Source organism: Tetrahymena thermophila, assembly GCF_000189635.1.
Source record: "Tetrahymena thermophila SB210 genomic scaffold scf_8254362, whole genome shotgun sequence".
Classification (NCBI taxonomy): Eukaryota; Ciliophora; class Oligohymenophorea; order Hymenostomatida; family Tetrahymenidae; genus Tetrahymena; species Tetrahymena thermophila.
The window spans coordinates 253,648-277,467 of record NW_002476146.1 but is presented as its reverse complement, the minus strand read 5'-3'; the positions used below and the strand labels follow the sequence as shown (position 1 = coordinate 277,467).

At 23.0% G+C, this 23,820-nt stretch overlaps 6 protein-coding genes across 6 annotated transcripts; 4 read left to right on the top strand and 2 right to left on the bottom strand. All coding sequences in view use genetic code 6, as the record gives it.

Moving 5' to 3' along the window:
* Window positions 1-195: 195 nt before the first annotated feature.
* Window positions 196-5,090, top strand: TTHERM_00723670 (hypothetical protein; the record flags this gene model as incomplete). The annotated part of the gene is made up of 4 exons (XM_001031845.2): window positions 196-1,049; window positions 1,111-2,476; window positions 2,547-3,379; window positions 3,440-5,090. 4 exons carry the CDS (start codon window positions 196-198, stop codon window positions 5,088-5,090), a joined length of 4,704 nt encoding a protein of 1,567 aa, XP_001031845.2.
* A 1,025-nt stretch (window positions 5,091-6,115) lies between these two features.
* On the top strand, window positions 6,116-6,556 carry TTHERM_000723669 (hypothetical protein; the record flags this gene model as incomplete). The annotated part of the gene is made up of 1 exon (XM_012800343.1): window positions 6,116-6,556. The coding sequence occupies one exon, from the start codon at window positions 6,116-6,118 to the stop codon at window positions 6,554-6,556; it is 441 nt and encodes a 146-aa protein (XP_012655797.1).
* A 634-nt stretch (window positions 6,557-7,190) lies between these two features.
* Window positions 7,191-9,831, top strand: TTHERM_00723650 (tyrosyl-DNA phosphodiesterase family protein; the record flags this gene model as incomplete). The annotated part of the gene is made up of 6 exons (XM_001031843.2): window positions 7,191-7,581; window positions 7,695-7,795; window positions 7,986-8,585; window positions 8,813-9,240; window positions 9,311-9,411; window positions 9,710-9,831. The coding sequence occupies 6 exons, from the start codon at window positions 7,191-7,193 to the stop codon at window positions 9,829-9,831; spliced, it is 1,743 nt and encodes a 580-aa protein (XP_001031843.2).
* Window positions 9,832-13,424: 3,593 nt separating this feature from the next.
* Window positions 13,425-17,148, top strand: TTHERM_00723640 (CGMP-dependent kinase 5-1). The gene is made up of 2 exons (XM_001031842.2): window positions 13,425-14,913; window positions 15,187-17,148. The coding sequence occupies exons 1-2, from the start codon at window positions 13,507-13,509 to the stop codon at window positions 16,633-16,635; spliced, it is 2,856 nt and encodes a 951-aa protein (XP_001031842.1). The 5' UTR covers window positions 13,425-13,506; the 3' UTR covers window positions 16,636-17,148.
* A 650-nt stretch (window positions 17,149-17,798) lies between these two features.
* TTHERM_00723630 (thioredoxin and glutathione reductase family protein) lies at window positions 17,799-21,232 on the bottom strand (the record flags this gene model as incomplete). Its single annotated transcript, XM_001031841.2, has 5 exons — window positions 20,526-21,232; window positions 20,086-20,462; window positions 19,639-19,914; window positions 18,773-19,583; window positions 17,799-18,291 (listed from the first exon to the last, which is right to left on the bottom strand). Exons 1-5 carry the CDS (start codon window positions 21,113-21,115, stop codon window positions 17,799-17,801), a joined length of 2,547 nt encoding a protein of 848 aa, XP_001031841.2. The 5' UTR covers window positions 21,116-21,232.
* Window positions 21,233-21,746: 514 nt separating this feature from the next.
* TTHERM_000723629 (thioredoxin glutathione reductase) lies at window positions 21,747-23,425 on the bottom strand (the record flags this gene model as incomplete). The annotated part of the gene is made up of 3 exons (XM_012800342.1): window positions 21,747-22,234; window positions 22,289-22,702; window positions 22,756-23,425. The coding sequence occupies 3 exons, from the start codon at window positions 23,423-23,425 to the stop codon at window positions 21,747-21,749; spliced, it is 1,572 nt and encodes a 523-aa protein (XP_012655796.1).
* Between the last annotated feature and the right edge of the window lie 395 nt (window positions 23,426-23,820).

Here is a 23,820-nt window from a genome sequence, read left to right as displayed (position 1 = left end):
CCCCAACCCCAACCCCAACCCCAACCCCAACCCCAACCCCAACCCCAACCCCAACCCCAACCCCAACCCCAACCCCAACCCCAACCCCAATTTATTCTGATTTATTCTGACTTTTTCTGACTCTTTTTCATAATTAAAAATCAACTTTTAAAAATTAAAAAAATTTAATTTATAGAATATTACAAAAATTGAATTATGTTTAGCTAATTTCAGAAAAAAGTATAAAATTTGGAAGATGGAATATTAGAATATGTAGCGAAAAGGCAAGCACAAAATTTAATTAAGACAGAAGAGAAGAGTGAAAAGCAGGAAAAAGGATATTTTGACAAGTTAAAGGATAAGATTTTCAAAGATGAACAAAATGAGTAGTAATCAGAAAATAAAAATAATATTATGAATAAACTAAAAGATAGATTTGGGATTAATGATAAAGATAACAATGATGATAATAAATAAAAAGATAATAAAAAAATATCAGATCAAATAAAAACTATTTAAGCAGAGTATTCAGTTAAAGCAAAGAAGTATGCAAATGACTTAGGAGATTAGTTTAACAAATTATTTAATAAGAAGAAGACAACTCCAAATAAAAATGAAATATAGATATAGGAATAAGAAGAATAAAAACACCCAGATCAATAAGATAAAAACTTGATTGCAAATAATGGATGGATTTTAGATGAAAATTTAATGAAAAACAATTAAAATTAAAACAATATGAATAGCCGCTCTCAAAATGCACTTTAAAATCAACAAAATAAAAACAATAGAATATTTCATAATAAGTATGATGACTAAGAATAAGAAAGCTAGGATGAAATTTCTCCTTATGGATCATTTAATGAGTAAAATGATTATAACGAGCAACAAGATTTTACAAATTAAAATAAATTCCTCAATAATCATTAGCACAATTAAAATATGAATGCAAATAGGTTTTAAAAAGAAGAAACAGAGTATTAATTTTAAAAAAGATAAATTACAGAAAATTAAATACCTCAAAGAGGATTTTAAAATAATTAAAATAATATTTCAGCAGGATTTGATAGGTAAATAATTTATTGATTGATTTAATTAAATAATTAATCTATGTTTTTATAAATAATTTAGAAATTATAATGAGAATCAAGGCAATTAAATTTAATAGCAAAAGTTCACAAAAAGGAGAATTTTTGATGATATAAGCTAGGATAATGATTCGTCATTTTAGTAGCAATAAAATAGAATGAATAATTAGTTTGAATATAAATTATAAAATTAATAAGTTAACTAAAATAATTTTGAAAATTAATTTAACAATACTAAAGATAAAAATAATATCTTTTTTTAAAATAATGAATAAAATTATAATAAGTTTAGTAAAGATAGATTTGAAAACTCTCAAGATTAAATAAATTCTTATCCTCATAATGACTATGAGGTTAGATAATTTGGAATGGAGTAAAATTAGATGTAAAATTAATACAATAACCATCAGTTATTTAATAAAGAGGATTATTAGTTTCAATAATAGCCTTAAAGACGTAGAATATTTAATAATATTGATGATAGTGATTTAAATATGCAAAATAATTCCTTAAATTACAACAATAATTTAAATTATCAAAATAATTATTATGGTTAATAAAATTAATAAAAATCTATTCTTGAATAATCTATTGTTTCCTCTTCAGCTTAAAAAGAAAACTTAAACGAATTAGCTGATGTTTACTTTACTAGCGAATACGACTATGAAAAAGTTTTAGAATACGAAATTAATTTGCATTTTGGAAGGACATATCCAGGTATGAGTGCTTATGAAAAAAAGAATATGGTATTAGATAACATTGAAAATGCTGTGTTTAGGATTGAAAAACTTTAGAATTATGATGAACTAGTTAAAGAATAGATAGGAGAAAATGCTATGCAAAATTAACACACTCTTTATATGGGAACAGAAATGATCAAAGTTGTTGCAACAGTAACAGATGATACCTTAGGAAAAGTATAGAAAGCTAAAATAAAGCTGCAAAATTACAAAATATTATATGCTTAGAGACTTAAGGAGATTAATAAGTTGGTAAAAAAGAAAAAAAGAGTTGAATTTGTTATTAATTTCTTATAAAAATTTTAGCTTAAGTATAGTAGCTTTATTTATTCAGCTAAGATATCAGTTTCTATTAATAATATCTAGCAGTTCGAAGATCTATTAGTCCTTTTGGACTCTTGCAATCAGCAATATTTATAGAGTTAATAATCATAAAGTCTTAAAGTGCTAAAGTGTTTGAGTAATGGATAAATTTATATTTCAGATAAGCTCAACAAAATATATTCTATATTATAATAAATTTTAACAAACGAATTGTTTTGTAGCTATGAGCACAGTCCTATTCTCAGAATAAATAGTTAGCCTTTTAATTTGGAGAAGTATAAATACATACTGAAATCTTATTTTATTCTAGAGAAGCAGTTTTAGATTGCAATCCCTCTTTCAAAGGTAAATTAAATAAAATTATTTATATAAAAATAAATAGAGTTTTCTTAACATAAATTAATATTGTTAAAAGATGATGGTGCAGTATGTTAAAAAGGCCTTGGATATTTCAGTACTAAGATCATTTTAAAATGCTTAGAGTTACATAGAAAAGAGAAGTAATCTGCATGCTTCTTAAAGATTTGATGATAATTTCTAAAAAAATTAAAATATTGTAAATTTGAATTAATTATAATACATGACAGGAGAACAGTATGCTGAATCTATGAAGAGAATATTTCATCATATCACTCTTTTGTTATTCAATTTAGAGTAATGCTAGAGGTTCCACAGCTAATTTTAGTCAAATCATAATACTGGTACTAATACTACAAGAGAAACAGATTTTATAGTCTATTTGAAATAACTTGACCAAGCTATATAAGGTATGAAAAAGGAAGTATCAGAAGCAGTTTTGAGTAAGGTTTAGATTTTGATTCTAAATATGAATTTAGAAACATACTCAAATGCAGTTATTGATAAAATTGTAGTGATGATTAGTTAAATGATGTTGATTGTAAAAGAATACGACAACGATGCTAATTTATCAGACACTATATAAGTATTTAAAAAGATTTTAATGTAAAAGCTGAAATCCCATGCTGATTTATAAATCAAACAGCTAAGAAAAGCTATTTTAAAAGATAATTGGTCGAGAAATAAACTCCCTGAATCTTATTTAAATAATTTGTATTTTAGTCTATTAAGAATATAATCTAAAAATGAAAGAGAAGGTTCAATAATGCACGATTAGAGCAAAAGAATATTTAATCCCACTATTTCTGTTAAAGCTTTTACTTCTTAGAATAGAATTCTACTCAACTACTCTTTTGATCCTATTTTTGCTGAGATTAATAACAATTTTAAGTAAAAAAAATTGATAGTTATTAGTTAAATTTTATTTATTTATTTATTTATTATATAAAGACCATTTAAACAGATTTCTATGAAAGATCCAGATGATCCTATTGATGACTTAGATTAGACCTAATTTAATACATTATAGAGTAGCTAAAATGCACTCTTTCAAAGAAAAGCTAAACCCACAATAAATTAGTATGACATATTTTAATAAGATAATATTAGTAATCCAGGAATGAAAATGTATGAGTCTGTCAAACCTGAAGAGTAAGATGAAGTGGGATACTGTTGCTAAAGCGCAATTCTTTTAATAGAATGTGTTCATAGTTATCTTTAATTGATGAAATATTTAACTCCAATAGGATATGAAATATTTTTAGAAGTTCAAAAAATCATTGAATTTTATTTTTATTCAATATTTGGGCTTTTTATTGATAATTAAAGATTTGAGGAACTTACAAATACAAGTATTGATGTACACAGCATGTCTAATTCAATTTAGAATATTGAAAAATAGATCAATTAATTAGCTCCTATTCATGAAAATTTATTAAAATACCTTCCTTATAAAGAATTAAGAGCTATGATTGTAAGGTCAATCGATTACTTTGAATGTGATAATGAATAGATAAATACTTCTTCTAGTTAGTACAATAATAATGATAAAATATCTCAAAAATATTCACAGTAAGTATAGTAAAATTAAGTAAATTATGCAGATTGTAACAGAGATATGAATATTTTCACCTTAAGTTGTGCTAACAATAATTACTAAATCAATAATATTAATGAAAATAATTAAATGTAAGGAAGTATTCATAAAAAGACTAATAATTCTTAAATGTATAGCTCAGTAGCAACAGAGAGTAGTAATTTAAGAAGACAAAAGCTAATGATTTAATTTGATTTTTAGCAAAGATTGTCTTCTGTGTAAAGTATATATGCATTGAACAAATATTTATAACTTGTTAAAGGCCAAATAATTTCTCATCTAAGCTTAATTGATTCTACAAGTTCAGTTTAAAATTTTGTTGAAAAAATAATCAATTAAGAAATACAAAATTATTTAAAACAAATGAAGAATTTTATTATTCGTGATTACTGTAGACAATAAATTGAAAAAGAAAATATTTTCTAAGATTTTGGCTAAGTAAATTGGAAACCAGGAGATTATACAATAGATACTTAAAAACCTTTATATATTGATAATAGTCTTTATTTCTTCAAAGAATTTAAGTAAAAATTAGAAAAAGACAATATCAGCTATAATTAAAGGTCAGCAAATAATTAAAATAATAACTATTACTTAAGCCCCACAGTCTAATTAGATATTTATAGGAATATTCTAGAATAGTGGACATAAGAATTCCTCAAAAATGCATCTAGCATAAAAAAATATTCAGAAAAAGGAAGATCTAAATTACTAAACCATTATTTGATATTTTTAAAAGAGATAAACTAAATATTACCAGTGGGCCATTTAAAGATTTAAAATGATGTCCTTGAAAGATATATTAAAATATGGAATACCACATCTGCTTAAGAGTTACTTGAATTTATTTTATAATAGAAAACATAAATTCCATTAACTTACTTAAATTCAATAATTTCATCTAATGACAAACTTACTTTCATGCTGCATAACTAAAAATAATACGAACCTTTAAATACAGCTATTTACAAATCATTCTTATAATTTATATTAGAAAACTATTGAAAATTAAAGATTTAAAATATTTTACTTATATCATTATTTAATTATTATTTTTTCTGTTTTAGTATTTTTCTAATATTATCATTTTAAAAAGTATTTTGGTTTCATCTATGTAGATAATTTATTTTATAGTAATAGCTACGTTTTATAATAAATAACTATAAATATATTTTTTTCTACTAAATTGAGTTTATAAAAATACAAACTAATATTTTTAGTTATTAAAATAGAAATTTTGTAAATTTAAAATATTATTTTATATTAAAAGGTATTTTTAGTTAAATTTCAGTTTTTTATAATAAAAAATAATGAAAATGAAATTAATTTTATCTTTTATTTTTAGATAGAAATAGAATGCTTAATATTTTGCAGTTTTTTTCGTACTTGATAATTTGTTTTATGTTAATTTTATTTTTTAATTTATTTAAAATTTAAAGATATTTAAAGATATTTAAAAACTTTTAATAAGCAAAAATAAAATTTCTTATTTATCCTTTAAAGATATTTGAATAATATCAAATTAATTAATTTTAAGTTAGAAAGAATAAAAGTACTAAATCTACCAAATTAATGATAGATTTTTTAATTTGAAATAGAAAAAATTTAGTTATTCTTAACCAAAATAATAGCTGAAATTATTTGAAATAACTTAACAAACCAGAATAATTTTTTAAATTAAAAAATATTTTGTTGAAAATAAAATGCAATCTTATGCAAATAAAGAACAAGTAATTAATTATAAAATTGTAATATATTTTGTTAAATTTAATATAGCAAATATTTTATCTAGTCGTTATATTTATCTTTTTTGAAAAATATTTTTAGTACTTTGCTTTTTTGAGCAGGATTTTCAGTTTTAAATAAGGAGTAAGTTTTTTAAATAAATAAGTTATTAATATATCTAAAGTAGTCTTGTTACTTTATTTCTTTTATTGAATCTATTTTTATAGCTCTAATAAGGTAATTTAGTTATTCTTTTTAAGCAGCTTCATCCTTATTTTATTTACAAGCAACTATCATTAAAGCCGATGTTAGCTTGTATTTTTGATATGTTTTCTACATAATCTTTGTCTTTTACTTGTATGCCAAAATTAATTTTAGAGTCTGAAAAAATGTTGTATCCAGCAGCTATCAGAACAGTAAATACTGTGAATATGTACAAAATATTTACTATATCAAAATCTTGTTTGTTTTCAATATCAGGGCTTTACTATAAACTACACATTTTCCTATCGTAATCTGTCTCGCTATTACACTGCTAACCTTACTCTCTTTAATCATTCTTTTAATAATCTAATACTAACAAGCCTATTTAAAATACTACCAAAATCAATAATATAATTTTTTCTTTGCAATTATGTTCAAAAATAGCCTTTATACTTGGTTACTAAGGAAGTTCAATAACTTCATATTTAAGAGAATATTTACAATTAGGACATTTTATTGCTAGTTTTTTCATTACTGGATGAGATGGATTTTAAAAGTCGCTATCTTCCATCTTCTATATTTCTTTTACATCAATTTCATTAATTATTTTTTTATAGCGTTTGGTGACCCATTGATTTAAGCATTCTCTATGTACACTCTCAAGAGAACCTTTGCAATAGCAAGGGCTTAAATTCTTTTAATTTAAAACATTATCTTAAAATGCACATTCCTAATGACAGATCCAACATTACTAATAAATCATTAACTTTTAAAAAATATAAGAAAAATCTAAATTTTTTTTTGTTTTTCACTTAATTTTCAAAGAAAAAAAAAATTCACTAGTTTTTTATTAATTAACAACAAAAATTATCTATGTAAATCTAGATATTTTTAAATTAATTACTATTATTATTCCAAAACTTAAATAATCACTACACACATAAATACATTTTCACTTTTATATTATTTAATTATTATAAATAGATTATAATTTATTGATCAGAAATCCATTTATTTCTATTACCTAATTTTCTTCAAAAATAATTGAAATATTTAAAGTAGATTTTCTGATTATTCATATAAATTTTTTTCTCAAAAGATATTATTTTACTACTTTTTTTAACTTAAATTAACTAAAATAATAAATTTAAAAAAATTAATCTGAAGAAATTATTGATGGAAGAAATAAGAAGTGATTTAATTTCTGAAAATAGCTTCGACTCACACAATAAAAGCAGTAAAAAACGAGATTACAAATAATATTCTCAGTAGAATGAAGCTGAAGAATTTACTTTAGGAGAGCTTGAAGAAAGGAATAAATTTAAATTATATAGCGAAAGAATATACTAAAATGATTCTATTGACTAAGCTCATTAAAATGTTTCTAAGAGCGAGTATACCTGCTTTCCTCCTATTAAATTCAGATAAAACGAATAGTAAGAAAATTAACCTAAAAATAAATTGACTGATTTTTACATGAATCAACTAGTGCATCATAAAAATCTGAAAACGAACAAGCATTTCATTAACTTTCGCGCTCTATTTTATGAAGACCCTTTCTATAAAGGTAGCACTAATTAAATATAGATTTTAAAAATTTAAAAGCATAATTATTTATTGGATATGAATTAATTTATTTATTATTATGCGGGTATTTTAATTTTAAATCAATTTAAACAGAAAAAAATTTATGCCCGAAAAAGACCTTAATTTCTGCCTTTTTGACTACTAAAGGTTTAGATGAAGAACTTGTGCTTCCTTTAGTGAAGGCAAATGTCAAAGTAAGCTTCTCTTTATATTTTTCAAATTTAAAAATTTTTTTACTTTTACATAAATTAACAAAATACTAAAACTCTTTTTGTTTAAGAACGTTAAAAAATTTCAAAGTAATTTATAAAATGCTTTATGAATAATTAAAATATTAAAAAGAAGTATTTCGAATTTAAAGTAAATTAATTTTTAAATTAATAGGTAGTTATTGCTGATGATAAGATAAAATAATGGAATGAGAAAAGAAATGTGATTAAAAATCATTAATATTTTGAAAATTTTACAATAGTTTATCCTCCAAAAGACTATCTTTCTAAAACTTGGGGTTGCTTTCATTCGAAATTGTGGATACTTAAATTCCCTAAATTTCTTAGAATAGTGATTGGGACAGGAAATTTAAGAATTCTTCACTGGACTAACTGGTCAAATATTATATGGTTTAAAGATTTTGAATTGATACCATAACAAATTTAAGTTTCTTAAAGCTTAGACTATTTTAATAGTAATATCTCAATAGGATCTAAAGGAGTCAAAGTTGTTAATCTAGAAAAAAATTATAGAAACATAAATGATGTAGATATGAATGAGGATTTTATAGATGTGCTTAATGAATTTATAGATAAAATATGTCCCTATTTTGATGTTAAGGAGATGCTTGATATTAATTTAAGAAATTATTAAATAAAAGGAATTAATTTTATGCTTGTTTCCTCTCTTCCAGGAAAGTTTTCAGGCTCTTAAATACATGATTATGGAAAGATGAGGATCAGAAAAATTTGTTAAGTATTCAATCCAAGAAATGTAAGTTAAGTTTTAATATTTTAGAATTAAATAGATATATATTGTTATTTTATGTAAATAAAATTTTTAAATATCAAACTTAAATTATAATTAAATTAAATTGAAATTTGATAATTATTATTTATTTAATTAACTAATTAATGATTTGTATTAATTAAAATAAATATATTTTTGTCAATAAATATTTTACTGCTTTACTTTACTTATTTATAATTTAAAAAATATAGATTGACTCAAAAAAAGTTCTATACTCTCAAAGCACTAGCTTAGGTACTATAGACAGAACCTTTGTTAATGAATTTTTGTTTTGCTTTTTACCTTATCAATTTTGCAGCGAAATAGAGCTTAAAGATAAAGTGAAAAAAAATGACCCAGAAAAAAATGATGAAATTAGATTAATATTCCCTTCTAAGGATTATATTTAAAATAAAACTCTAGATGGAGCTGGCTATTCTGATACTTTATTTTTAACTAGTAAAAGATACTAAAAAGAGTCTTTTCTTAAAAATATATTTTACTAATTTTAATGCAAGTAAATGGATTCTTTGGGTGAATCCCAAGATAAACAAAAAGGAATTATTCCTCATTTTAAGACTATGATAGTCTGTGAGTAAAATGGAGAAATAAATGATGATTCAATCATTTATATTGGAAGGTTCAATACTTATTTTATTACTATTAAAAACTAAAAGATTAATTAATTTATTAAAATATCGATAAATTAGTCATAATTTTTCTGAAGCAGCATGGGGAAAGCTAAATAAAGATAATACTCAGCTTTACATAAGTAATACAGAATTAGGAATATTAATTCCACCCTTAAAAGGTAATGTTTAAATTTTAAATAAATAGATTGTCTTTAATTATTAAATTTAATAGCAAATGAAATTTTTAAAAGTAATCCACCACAATTCTATAAATTAAATTAAATAAAAAGGCAACTATTAACATTTTTAATGCTTATTAGCTTACTCAATCATAAAAAATGCTTTAATTTAAGTAATTTTGATATTTGAGGAATACAGTAAAAAAAATATTTTTTTAAGAATCTAAATTAATATTCAATTTTACGAAAGATTAAAATCAATTAGAATATTAAATTTGTAATTTGTAAAAACTAAAAGGATCGTAAGAAATAAAAGAAGAGATTATTGAAATAATGAATTATAAATTTCCAGCTAAGCCGTATAGAGAAAAAGAAAAACCATATATTAGTGATATTGATCATCCAATATTTTAAAAATGATTAAAGAGAAATTATATATATTAATAAAGTCATAATATTTTTTTATTATATTAATTAATTCAGGATAATTTTTACATATCATACATGAAATTACAATACGTATTCTAACTAGAATATAATATGAATTTCCAATATAGCTAAGATACAAGTATCTTTATATTTTTTTCTTTCGTAAGATTGAAATTAAATCCCAAATCTTTTTTGTAATTTTTAAGATTTTGATAGCAAACATAAATGTTATCGATAATAGCTGCTATCGTTGGTTGATATAATTTTCCCCCTATACTACAGATTGTTTTAAATACTCTAAAGCTTTTTTAATTTTCACCAAAATATTTTTAATTATGAACAAGATTATTAAGAGCTATTGAATTATCAGGGTGTTATTTTTGTAAATTAATTGTTTTATTTTAATATATTCCAATATTAATTCTTAGATTTTTTAGTCATCTCCAAGTACTTATTCATAATTAATGCTATTTATGGGTGAATACCTTTGAAAATTTTTTTATTCATTATAAAGAATTTCTAAAAATATTATAATACTTTCTATTTATTGCCAATATTTTGAAAGCATAATCCAATAATATTTATGGATGATGCTAAAACAGAGGAATTCTTACATGGAATATATTTACATATATTCATATATTAAAAAAATGTTCTATTGCAACTGATTTATTTCCAAGGGAATCTTAGCAAATACAAATATTGTTGAGTGTATCTGGAACAATATAACTATTTCTTATTTAAATATTTATTTTTAAATTTCAATAGATTCTTTTAGAATTTTTAATTTTTTATATTTTTAACAAGTCCGAAGTAACAAAACCCAGTATTACTAAGTGATACAGCTATTTCAAAAAGGTCTTCTTAGTAAATTTATTTTCTCATTTCAGGAGATTACTAAAAATATTTTAAAGCTCTTTGGTGATAACCAATTGATTGATAATAGTTACCAATATTATTTAGAGATTTAGCTATTGAAGGATGATTTCCTATTTTTATTATAGAAAAATAAATCAAGTATTTTACTTATTTTTTTAGAATATGATTCTAAATAAACATCAGATTTAGTTTAATCAATAAATCAAAAAATCTTTGGCGTAAATTTACACAATCTTTCCTTTGAAATTGAATATCTTTTAACATATTTTTTCATTAGTATCATTAGATTATTTTAATAAATCTTAAATGTTTGAGTCTTCTTAATTTGGACATTGTTTAATAATATTTTATTTGTAAAATATATCACCATATTTAAAGATTTTACTTAAGAAAAAATATCTGATTTAAAATAAATTTAATGATAAGTCTGTTCTTTATAAAATAAATCTTTTTACTATGTTGATGAAAAGTAAAGACTTCATCCTTTAACTCTTGTTTATTATTTATTTCTTTTATTCTTAGAAATAAATCTATAAAAAAAATAATTTCTTCCATTTAACCATGTGTTTTTTCTGTTGTTTTAATAGTTGAAAACCAAAATCAGTATAAGTATATTAACCATAATTGTTTCTTAAAATATTATCAGGTTTTATGTCAAGGTGTAATATTTTATTTTCATTAATTTTGGATCCAACTAGAAATTTAAATTGGAATATTTTAAAAAATAATAAATAAACTATAAAAAAAATTATAATAGATTTAAATTAATAAGTATATTTATTCTAATTTGAATAAAAAGTTACAATTTTCCAAAAAATCAGTCAATTTCTCTTTATAATAAATAGAATGATATTTTAATGACAAATTATAATGAGAAAAATAACAAATAACCACAGTATATGCTAGCATATTTTAAGTCCTTGCTAATTAATTAATTATCACTTAATATTTATTTCTATGAGAAATTAATCCTTTTTTGAATTTTATTTTATAAATGAGCTGATAAGTACTTGAGTAACTCTTAATTATACTACTAATATATTTTATACCCTATAGAAAAATTAATCATAAAAAAAATTATAGAAGAAAAGTAGTTATAAAGATACATGAATTTTATGTAATACAATTTCATTTTATAAATTTTAGATCCACATCATTTAGCTTACATTTTTATAAATGCAATTTTCAAAAGATACAAAACAACCTTGAAGCGATTTACCTTAAATTCCAAGTATTTAATTTTAAAGGAGAATACGCTAAAAAAATATCCAAGGAAGTATTAGGGTTATTTGAGTTTATTAATTTTACAAAATTTAAATTTGTTTTAATTTATTTGATTATATTGCATTAACCTTTAAATAGCTTTATAAATATTTTTGAGGTTCACGCTATTAATTTAACCAGATTAAGATTTATTATTTTTTTTGATTTTATAATTCGAGCTTGTTGTGAATTTTATTTATTCACAAAAATTATAAATGTAATTTTGAATATTAAATAATAAAAGGAATGAAAAAAAATAAACAATTTGCATATCTAATCAGGTTAAAAGAATAAACATTTAAAGATTTTGAATTTTTGCATATTTATTTACATTTTCCTTTTATAAAGCTTGATTGTTGTATCTTTTTAGATTTATTAGATGGTTAAATAGTAGATCTAGTTAGATTGATATTAATTTTTGATTATGTTTTGACCCACTCGATTATTAGCATACTATCCTATTATTTTAAATAAAAATAAAGTAATTTATGGACATAGACGAATTTTCTTCTAATAATAAAAGATTAACTAAATTTTAAATTATCATTTTAAAAGACTCTTTAAATGTATGTTTATTTATGAAATATTCTTACTGACTATCAGTTTTAGAATTAAAAATCATTATATTCACGAATTTTAAATAAAATGTTGAATAGGATAAAAAAGTTAATGCTACATCAAATGAACAGTAATTAGTATTTTCAAATAAAATACTTACAGTTTTTTTAATAAGTTCGAATAAGTCAAAAAACACATAACCAAAAGATAAATTAAGTAAGAATAAGAGACAATCAAAAAATTTTTAGCACAAAATATATTTTTTTGATAGAAAGCTTATTTTTCTAGGGTTTGTCTAACTTTTGTTTTTGAATATATTACATAAATTGATATAAAAATTTAAAGAGTTTCAAGAAAATATAGACTTGAAATATCGTTTATTTTAATTAAAAAAAAGAACAAAGAAAGGCAAAAAAATTCACTACACTCATTTATAATAGTAAAAGTTAGATTTCTTTAGCAACCAATATTCTTAGGACACTTGAAAAAGCTTAAACCATTTTACTTGGTACTTAAAAAAGATAGTGAAATACTAAATTTTTAAAAAGAGAATTTTTAAGCTGATTAAAAACTAATATAAATTTCATACTTTAGCATTGACAAATTATTATTTCTAAAGTATTATATCCTTACTTACGGATCCTCAAAGCAAATATAAACTCTACATAACTCAATAATTTAGGCTATTACTTGAATTTAACTAAAACAATAATTATATTAATAAAATAGAATTTATATTATTTGTTCAATATAGAAAATATTTGATATTTAGCTTAAAATTTAGTAATTGCCATTCATTCATTCGCTCTCTTTCTTTTAAACCAAGGAAAGATTAATAGATTGTAAAATTATATAGATTTTGTAAATCCTAAAACCAGTATAGTAATTAAAAGCCTTTATAAGAATATTTTAATTAAATTAAACATTTTCTGTGATAACTTTTTAATCATCATATTAACTAAATAAATGGGTTGTGGAACAAATTCTAAAATAGCTCCAAACATCCCTCAGAAGAAATCCTAGTTTTCTAATGAGAATGGAGCTAATAAAGGAAAATAAACTAGTACATCTATAGATACAGATTTGAAAAATACAGATGCTAACTAAACTCTTGGTAGTAAAAATAATAATTCTAAAAAGGTTAGTCCTGCTGGCACTGATGCAGATTAAAAAGGACTCACCTTATAAATAAATTAGAGCTAAAAAGTTCCAGGAAGTAATTCAGCATCAATATAACTAATGAAACAAGGTTCTCAAGTGAATACTAACATTACATAATAATAGCAAATAAGTCCACCAAAGTTAGCAAAAGAAAATAGCATATCGATTCGTCGTACGGTAACAAATAGTAAGCCAAGACCCTCAATGGATGTTTAAGAACTTCTAGGTAAAACTATACCTAATTAACTTTAAGATGGAGCTTAGGGAGGATATTTGCCAGCGATGAATAGTAACTCAAAAAATGAAATGCCTTCCCCGTCTCCAGCGCAAATATCTTCAAAAACCTTCAAAGATGGGTTTGAATAATAAAAATAAGGCTCAGAAAATTAGTTAAATATCGAGCGTAAAAATAGGAAAGAAGGATAGCAAAACAATAAGTTATTTTTGTAAAGCGGAAATTAAGATGAAAAAACAGAAAATTATACAAGACAATCTAAAAAACCTAACTAAGAAGAAAATGATTTTATCATTTAAAGTTTAAAGAATAACTCTGTCTTTTATTCGCTTTCAGAAGACTAAATAAAGGAAGTAGCTAATTAGATGTTCCTTTGTTAAACAAAGAAAGATCAGTATCTTTTTAAGCAAGGAGACAAAGCTTCTGCCTTCTTTTTTATTAAATCTGGTACTATTGCAATTGAAATAGATGAATAAGAAAAGAAATAATTAGGACCAGGAACAGGAATAGGTGAACTTGCCTTACTTTACAGTGCACCTAGAAGTGCTAGTATCAAATGTATTGTAGACTGTTAATTTTGGGCTATAGATAGGCATACCTTTAGAAAGACAGTCGAAGAAATTGTCTAAAGAGATTCTCAAACTAATAGAAAGTTTATGGAGAGTGTGCCATTCTTTAGTTTTATGAGTGATGAACAAAAGGACAGTATTGCTTCAGCACTGATTTCTGTAAGATTTAAACCTGGAGATAATATTGTAAGTGAAGGTGATAGAGCTGATTCCTTCTATCTCATTAAGGAAGGTAAAGTATCTGTATGGAAAAATGGGGTTTTGATTAGAAATTTATACTAAAGTGACTCATTTGGTGAGTAAGCGCTCTATATAAAATCTACAAGAGCAGCTACTGTAAAAGCTGATGAAGAAGTGAAATTGCTTTCATTAGGACGTGATGACTTAACTAGAATTTTAGGTGGAAAAGTAATATTATCAATTAATTATTAATTTTTTTGTATTTAAGTTACAGTAAATTAAAACAAGCGAGCCTCTTTAGCGAAATGTTAAAATATTCTATTTATAAATTATAAAAATAAAAATTTTATGCCAATTTGTTAATAAAAATTTTTTAGAAAAAATGTGGTTAAGAATTAAGTTTGCACTTTAATCTTAATTTCCTTGATTAATAATTAAAGATCTTTTGTTAAAATTTATTTACATTTAGTCAAATTAATCTATTTAATAAATTATTTATAGATCTAAAAAATTGTTTATGCAAATAAACAAAGATGGGCTTACAACAATAACCAGCTTCTACTTAAACTCACAAATATATAAGTTGAAAAAATTCTAATGAACACAAAGATATCAAATTATAAGAATGGTACTGTATTATATGAGAAGGGGGATTACTGTGACACCTTAATTGCAGTCTTAGATGGTAATATCAAAGGAGAAGACAGCGGATAAATTTTAGCTGATAAGGGTTAAATATTTGGAGATTATTATCTTCCTCTAACAAATTAAAATATTTAGTTTGATTAAAGAATAGTTATTGGCTCTGATGCTGTATTATCTACAATCAGCTTTAAATAATTCCACAAATGTATTGGCGGTGATGTTCTCTCAGTAATAAAGAAAAATGTAGATTCTCACGAAGTTAAAATGAAAAGAGAAAACTAAAAAGAAGATTATTCACATATCAAGTTAGAAGATTTAATTTACATCAAAAAGCTGGGTGTAGGATAATTTGGTAGCGTTTATTTAGTTCGCAGAAAAAATACAAGAGAGCTTTATGCTTTAAAGAGCGTCTCAAAGGGATAAATTATTGAATAAAATTTGGAAAAGCATTTAATATCAGAAAAGAATGTATTGGAAATGATACAATTCCCATTCATAATGAATTTCATTCGTACCTTTAAAGACGATTAATCTGTTTACTTCTTGCTGAAATTCATCAATGGTCTTGAACTTTTTGATGTAATTCGTGATATTGGTTTACTTTCCACTTTCGACTCTCAGTTTTATGTTGGTTCCCTTATTTTGTGCTTGGAGTACCTTCATTCACGTTAAATTATTTATAGAGATGTCAAACCAGAAAATATGATGGTTGACCATACGGGCTATATGTATATGATTGATATGGGTGCTGCCAAACTTTTGAGTAAAGGTAAATCAATAGGACGTACCTTTACAATTATTGGTACTCCCCATTATATGGCTCCTGAGATTATTAAAGGTAAAGGTTACTCATATTCAAGTGATTTATGGAGTGTTGGAATTTGTCTATACGAATTCATGTGTGGATAAGTTCCTTATGCTGAAGACGCTCAAGATCCATATGAAATTTATGAAGAGATAAATTCAAAGGATATAAAATTCCCCCCTTTCTTGAAAGACAGAAAAGCTAAGCTATTAATTGAGTAATTGCTATAAAAAGTTCCCGAACTCAGGTTAGGAGGTAGTTATGCTGCTCTAAAAACAAATCCATGGTTTGATAATTTTGAATGGGATTAGCTTTATAATAAATAAATTTCACCACCTTACATTCCTCCCTAAGAAAAACTTCTGAATTCAGATATGCTAGAAAAGAAATACAGAGAAGGCAAATTAGTTATACAAAAAATAAAGTAAGAGTAAGATAAAGATTCAACAAAATATAATATAGGAATGGCTCGTGATCCAAACTGGGATAATGCCTTCTGAAAACACAACATTATAAACCAAACAAATTTTGTACATTAAATAAATTTAATAGCCAATTGAAATTCAATTACAAAAATAAAATAATTATGACTCAAAATAAAATGCATCTTAAACTATTTATCATCCATCACCAATCAATAATCTCATTGATTTTATCTAAATAAATAAATAAAGCAATTTATATCTATCAATATATTTATCTAAATAAATAAATAAGAATTTTATTAATAAAAAATAATAATTTAATCGAATTAAAGACTAAATCAATAATAATAATAAAAATAATTCAATAAAAATATAGATAATTTATTTTAGTCAACAATAATAATAAAAATTAATTTTCCTTGATAGAAAAATCGCAAGATTCTAAAAAACAAACTTTTAATCTAACTACAAATAAAATTTCTTTCCTTTTATTACTTTTGTTTTATAACATTGATATTAAAAACTATATATACATATTGCATATTATCTATCTATTATTATTCAAATATTAATTTACTTTTAAGATCGATCTTCTTTATAAAATTGATTTCTTTGTCAAATAAAAAATTTATTTCTAAAATCAAAATCAAAATTAATTTATAAAGTTTAAGTAATAACATATCAAATATTTAATTCATTCAAATTAAATAAATTATTCTGAAACTAAATTTCTATATTAAAAATGTTTAAAGAGAATTAAAAAAGATCTCATATAAAAGATTTAGCTGGTACTAAGTATTTTTACTATTATCAACAATTATTTTATAATTAAAATTAAAGTATTAATAAATTAATATATTTTAAAAATTAGTGTTTTATTTTTACTTTTGTTTCATAATTTTGATATATTATCTATTAATTTATTATTTTAGTAAAATTAATTCACCTTTAAGATCAAACTAGCTCATTAATTTGTTTATAAATGATAATTTAACTTTTTCTAAATCAAAAACATTTTTTGCAATATCTAATAAATTTTTTTAAATTGGTTTAACATTTATAATTTTTATTCATAACCTTTTAATTTTTATTTTTAAAATTAATTTTTTATGAAAATTTTTAAATTTAAAAATTAGGTTTTTAGTTAATTTTAATTTTTTTTAAACTCAAATCAATTTTTAAGGATAGAATATTTAGAAAAAACGTTTGCATTTAATATAAAAATAGAATTAAATCACTCATAAGTCATCTAATTATCTATCTTATTTATATAAATAAATAGCCATTTGTCTATCTTTTTATTCCATTGTGTTTATTAAATAGTTAAATAGCTTCTTTTTAAAGTTCTTTTATTCAATAAACTACTTGAACTCTTAAGAAAGAGTAGATAGCTTCGGGCCTGTATAATTTGACAACTTTGTGAGTTGTTATTAATTTTGGCAATACCAATCACTTATTTCAAGTCTAAGTTTCTATTTTTCTTCTTCAAATTAATGCTTTTTATCAAAACAGCTATCAAAAAAGTTTAAAAAATTTAATTTCATTTAATCAATTTCAGCCTAGTTTATTTTTTTTTAAGTGTAAAAATCTATTTGTTAACTTTTGCTAATATTTCTATCTTTATTTTTCTTTAAAGTTGAGTAATTAGTACTATAAAAAGGTTTTCTTCCTGATGTGGCCTAGGTACTAAACAAGTCAAAACTATCTTTTCTTGTTACCTGATCCATGAATCTATTTAATAAAAATAAATTATATTCAATAAGCTCAATCATAAATATTAAAACAGAATAAAAGTTGAAAACTAAAAAGGAAATTTAGTTATAAAATGATTAACATTTTATTTTTTTTAGAGAATTTTTAGTTTTAAAAAATAATATTGTTTATTATAAAAAATTAATTTTTATATTATCCCTTTTTAAGAGATTTAAAATTTATTAGTGATTCAATAAAATTTAACAGAAATTTTAAAGTTATTTTGACATTATTGTTGAATACTTAATATAAAAATAATGCTCTTAAGTTTGATTTATTTTAAAATTTTATTTTTTAAGATTTTTTGAAAAAGGAGATTAATTTTGGATCAAAACTTCACAAACATAAATTTAATCTTTATTGAGTTTGTTTGAAGAAATTGCAAATTAATAATTTTTTAATAATGAAAATTAAAATTTTTTTAAAATTAAAATGAAAAATAAATAAATAAAATATTTACTATTAATTAGCATATTTTGGAGCTGATAGTTAAGTTAATCTTACAAGATTTAACTTTTTAGAAGAAGTATCACTTCCTTAAGTAATTAAATCCTATTGCTTTGTTGTTCTGTTAAAAGGTTTATAAATTTTAGACTTTGGTGAATCTAATATTTTAAGATCTGATTTTAAAAAGGAAATAACAGACTATTCATGCACAGGTTTTCCATTTTACATTTTATATGATGTTTATCTTCCTAGCTAAACATTAGTTTTAACAAAGTCTTCTGGTTGAGAAATTTCATTCTAGATTTTCATGTTAGATAAACTTTAAATTGATTAGTTTTTTAATTCACTCTGCTTGGTATTTTAAGTCTGCTTGCTCTTAAATGGGCTTGAGCTAGTAAAGACAGAGTTTTAAAATTATTTTTTCATTTACTGCTCCTTTAAGTTGAGCAAATTTTATAATTAGAGTTGCCTTTTCTTTTTTTGGACATACTTCTAGAATATTGCTTGCTTATTTTCTAAATTAATTATACTTTTAATTAGCTTTTCATCCTATTCATTTATGATATTTTATTCATTTTCATACTTTATTCTTTCAAATAACACCTCTTCTTCTCTTTATTTGCACTATATTAGCTCCTTGTTTATCTTAAATTTTTCCTGCTAGTTTTGCTAGCTGCCTCCTAAATCTTAGGTATTGTCATTCTTATCGATTATCATACTATCATCATCTAATCCTTCAATATCATCAAAATGTTCTTCTTATTCAGAATCTCCTTCACTCTCTAAAGTAATTTCTGCTAATTTTTTCACATTATTCTGCTTCACTATTTATCATTAAAATAAAATCTTGAAAAAAAGAGCATAATGTACTAAATTTACATTGCTTTTTATCTTCTAAATTAAGCAGTTTTTGCAAGCTTAGATCGAAGTAATTACATAAATTTTTTATATGAGCTTTCTCACTTTCTTTATTATTGTATTTGTATTGTTGTTACTTTTTATTTATTTCCTAAAGTTTTTGTAGTTATTTCATTTAATACTGTTCAACAGTTTCTTCCTCATCATGCTCAAATGAATCCTGCTTTTATATATAGCTTTAAAAATTATTTGCAGCAATAGGAGTTTAAAATGAGCTTATTTAGGAGCTTGCTTCTTCTTTATTATTTTTAAAAATTAAAGCAATGTTAAAATATGTTTAATTTAATTTATTTTTTATAAAAAAGTCCATTTTTTTACTGAATTGAATATTTTTTTTTTCAGAAAAAGTGATTATTAATAGTATGCATTAATTATTAAAATTAGAAAAAACTAATTTTATATTCTTACAAGTTTACTTTGATGTTTCTTTCATTTATGGTTTGTTAGAAAAATCTAACTTTAATCCACTTAGTCTCTACTTAAAATTAATAGCCTATTTAGATTATTGCAATTTATTTTTATTTTGGTTTGGTCTGTCTTATTCAAGATCTTTTAGTTAAGACATTGTTTCTTGCCCAAAAACCTTAGAAGGGTCTATAAAAGACTCCAGTTTTCTGCTTTTCTGATTTTATTCAAAAGAATTCTATAAGACAAGAGAGTGAGTACCATTTATAGCAGCCATACTTGCTGACTTTCCTATTATTTGTTAATCTTCAGGAACATTTTTTAATGAACTTTTCCTGTTGTCAATTAATTGCAACGAACCAATTTTAACTTCATGCTCTCTAAGTTTTAAATAAAAAAATTAAACATCTTTTTAGAATAAATATTGCATAAAAATAAATCACTTTTCAAACATCCTCATTTTCTTTTCCAGAGCAATATTTTTTTTCATGGTTTCTAAAACGTACTTTCTGTAAAGCTTTTTAAGTTAGTCTTCATTAACTTTTTCTTGCAAAACAGTCTTAATCTCTTTTTCAATTGATAGTTTTTCTTCTTTTTGAGTGTTTCTAGGACGTGCTCCTTCTGTTAAGACATAAAAATCATCAACATATTTTTCATTTTAAATCCTATTTCTAATGTTTTTGAAAATAGGATCATTTTTATCACTAAAATCATCATTTTAAAAAATAGATTTCACTGTCCTATTCATCCCTATATTAGTATCTATACCAGGCTTTCTATGATATAAACCTTCTTGCTATTGCTAAAGTTTTTCAAACTAAGAATCAAGAAAAACCTGGGGTGGTTAAACAGCCTATTTAGTAACTATGTTTTTTGATTCAACTTAATGCTATTCGCGCACTTTCCCTGCTTATCTAGTCATATAAAGGGGTATATTTCTCTTTAAGTTAGCGCTTTCACTGTTTTAACCTCTTATTGAATAAGGTTAGACAACTTTGTGCAAGAGATAATCATGGTAAGTGAATTCTGCCATTCGCTTATTTGTATCTCTCTCAATACTTTATTGAATAAAAATTATATTTCTATTTACCCTAAATTATTAAACTCTATTTTTGAATGAATCAGCTGTTTTAATAAATGACCAATCAAAAAAAAATATGTAATTAGTGCTTATAAATATTTATCAACTAAAGTAATAAACCAAATAATATAAAGTTATCAAAAATTATTAATCATACTAAATTGATTTATTTGTCTTTCAAAAATTTTGTTTAATAAACAAATAAAATCTACTTGAAAACATAAAATTTTTTTTACATTTTTTATTAAAAATCCTAAAATGTATTTTAAAAATGAATTAAAAATAAAAAATTAAATTAACAATATTGATTTTTAATTGAACTAAAAAGCTTTTCATTAATTAACCTATAATTATTATTTAATTTATTATTTACAAAATAAATTATTTGATAATTTACAAAGACAATCAACCAACTAAAGTGTATTTAAAATTAACTTTAAATCATTTTAATTTTTATTTTAGATTAAAATAAGTTTTATAAATTAGACGTTAAATTAATTCTGTTTGCTTTATATAATTTTTTTTCTTTTGAGAATTTAGGAATTTTTTTATTAATGATAAAAATTACAAAATAAATATTAAATCAACCACAACACAACCACTCTTCTGTCTCAGATATGCCCTTAATTTACTTAAGTAATACAAATTCTTCGCTAGAGGAAGGATGTATGGCTATAGTTTTATCAAAATCTCTTTTAGTAGCTCCCATTTAAAATGCAACAGCATATCCTTGAGCCACTTCAGCTGCGTTAGGACCTAAATAATGTAAGCCTATAATTCTTTCATTATCTTATCTATTTACTATTAGTTTACAGTATCCTCTTGATTTATTGTCTTTTTCAGAAAAAGTCCATTCTAGAGGTTTGAATTTAGAAACATAACACCAAATATTTTCTTATCCAAACTTTTAAATTGCTTGCTCTTCACTCAATCCTATACAAGAGTATTCTAAAGGTGTAAATATAGTTGTTGGGATAGTGTTATAATCTACAAGTTCATTTTAATTGTTAAAAAGTCTCTAAGCCAAAAATCTCCCTTATTTTATTGCCACAGGTGTTAATTCCATTCTCCCTATTATTAAATAAAATTATTTATTTTAAAAATAAACTAAAGCTAATAAGTTACCTTCAACAGCATCTCCTATTGCAAATATATTGCTTACAGATGTTTAATCCTTTTGATCAGCTAGTATTTTTCTATTTTTAGATAATTTAACTCCAACATTTTCTAAACCTAGACTTTAAGTGTTTGGAACTCTGCCAATAGCTAACATAACTGTATCGAATATTTCCTTTTATCCACCAAAATTAAAAGTAACTTCTCTTTAGCTTTCGTTGTGGGTTGATATATGCTTAATTTCATCTTTTACAAATTTAACTCCATGATAGCTCATATATTCTTATAATTTTTAAGCCACATCTTAATCGAATCCACTTAAAATTTTGTTTCTGTAAAGAACTGTAACATCGTACCCAAGTCCATTTAAAAACCCTGCACATTCTAGTGCAATGTAAGAAGCTCCAACAATAAGAGTTTTGCCTAAATTTAATTAAAAATTTATTTAAAATTTATATTAAATTAAAAAAAGCTACCTGGAGGTTTAGTCAAGCTAAATAGATCGTCTGAAGTAATTACGAGATTTCTATCAATATGTGGTAAATAATTTGGTCTTCCACCTACACTTATCAGAATTTATTTTGCTTTCACATAAATAGCGTCTTTAAGCTATTCACCTGATTAAAGCTTAATAGTGTTTTAGTCAATAATAGTTGCTAAGGAATTAAAATAAGTGACTTTATTTTCTCTTAAAGATACTCTGTAACCAAAGTTAGTTCTTTTAACATTTTCTTAAATTCTATGTACTAGCTAAATCCAATTATTTTGAATTGACTATCTGTTTACATTCCATCCAGATATTTCTTACTATTCATAACTTTCACCGTATTATGCAGCAATATGCATTAACTTTTTAGGAATACAACCAACATTTACACAAGTCCCACCTAAACCCCAAGATGTACCAATTGGCGTGGGAGCAACATAGTCTGCCAATCCAACTTTAGCACCTAATTGAGCTGCTTCTTTACTTGCAGCTAATCCTCCAGATCCTCCTCCAATAACAAAGAAATCAAATTCCTTGTTTTATTCTTATTTCTTTATATTAAGGTCTATCTTTTTGAAACTAAAATATTTTCTAGAAATAAACTCTAAACCAAATCTCGCTTAACTGTCAACAAAATGTTTCTAAAATTTATTTATCATTTTTTATTTCTAAAATTAAATTAAAACTTTGAGCAAATTTATTTGAAAATAATAAATTTTTTTGAAGATAAATTTTTAATTTTTAATATAATATTCTGCATATAAATGTGTTTAGTTTATAAATAATAATCAAACTTTAAATACAAAAAGTACCTTAATTTACGTACTATTGAAAAAGAATAAATCTAGAATTTATTTATAATATTAAATCCTTTTTGAGAGTAACTTTCGAGAATGAATTTCTTTTTAATTAATCATAAATTTACTCAAAATATATGTATTGATTATTTATCTATCTCATTGAATATTTTCTTTAAATTTTCTATTTATTTTTAGAAATTTTATTTGTTAGCAAGGTCAAAAATATTTTTATTTGAAATTAATTAGTTGTATTT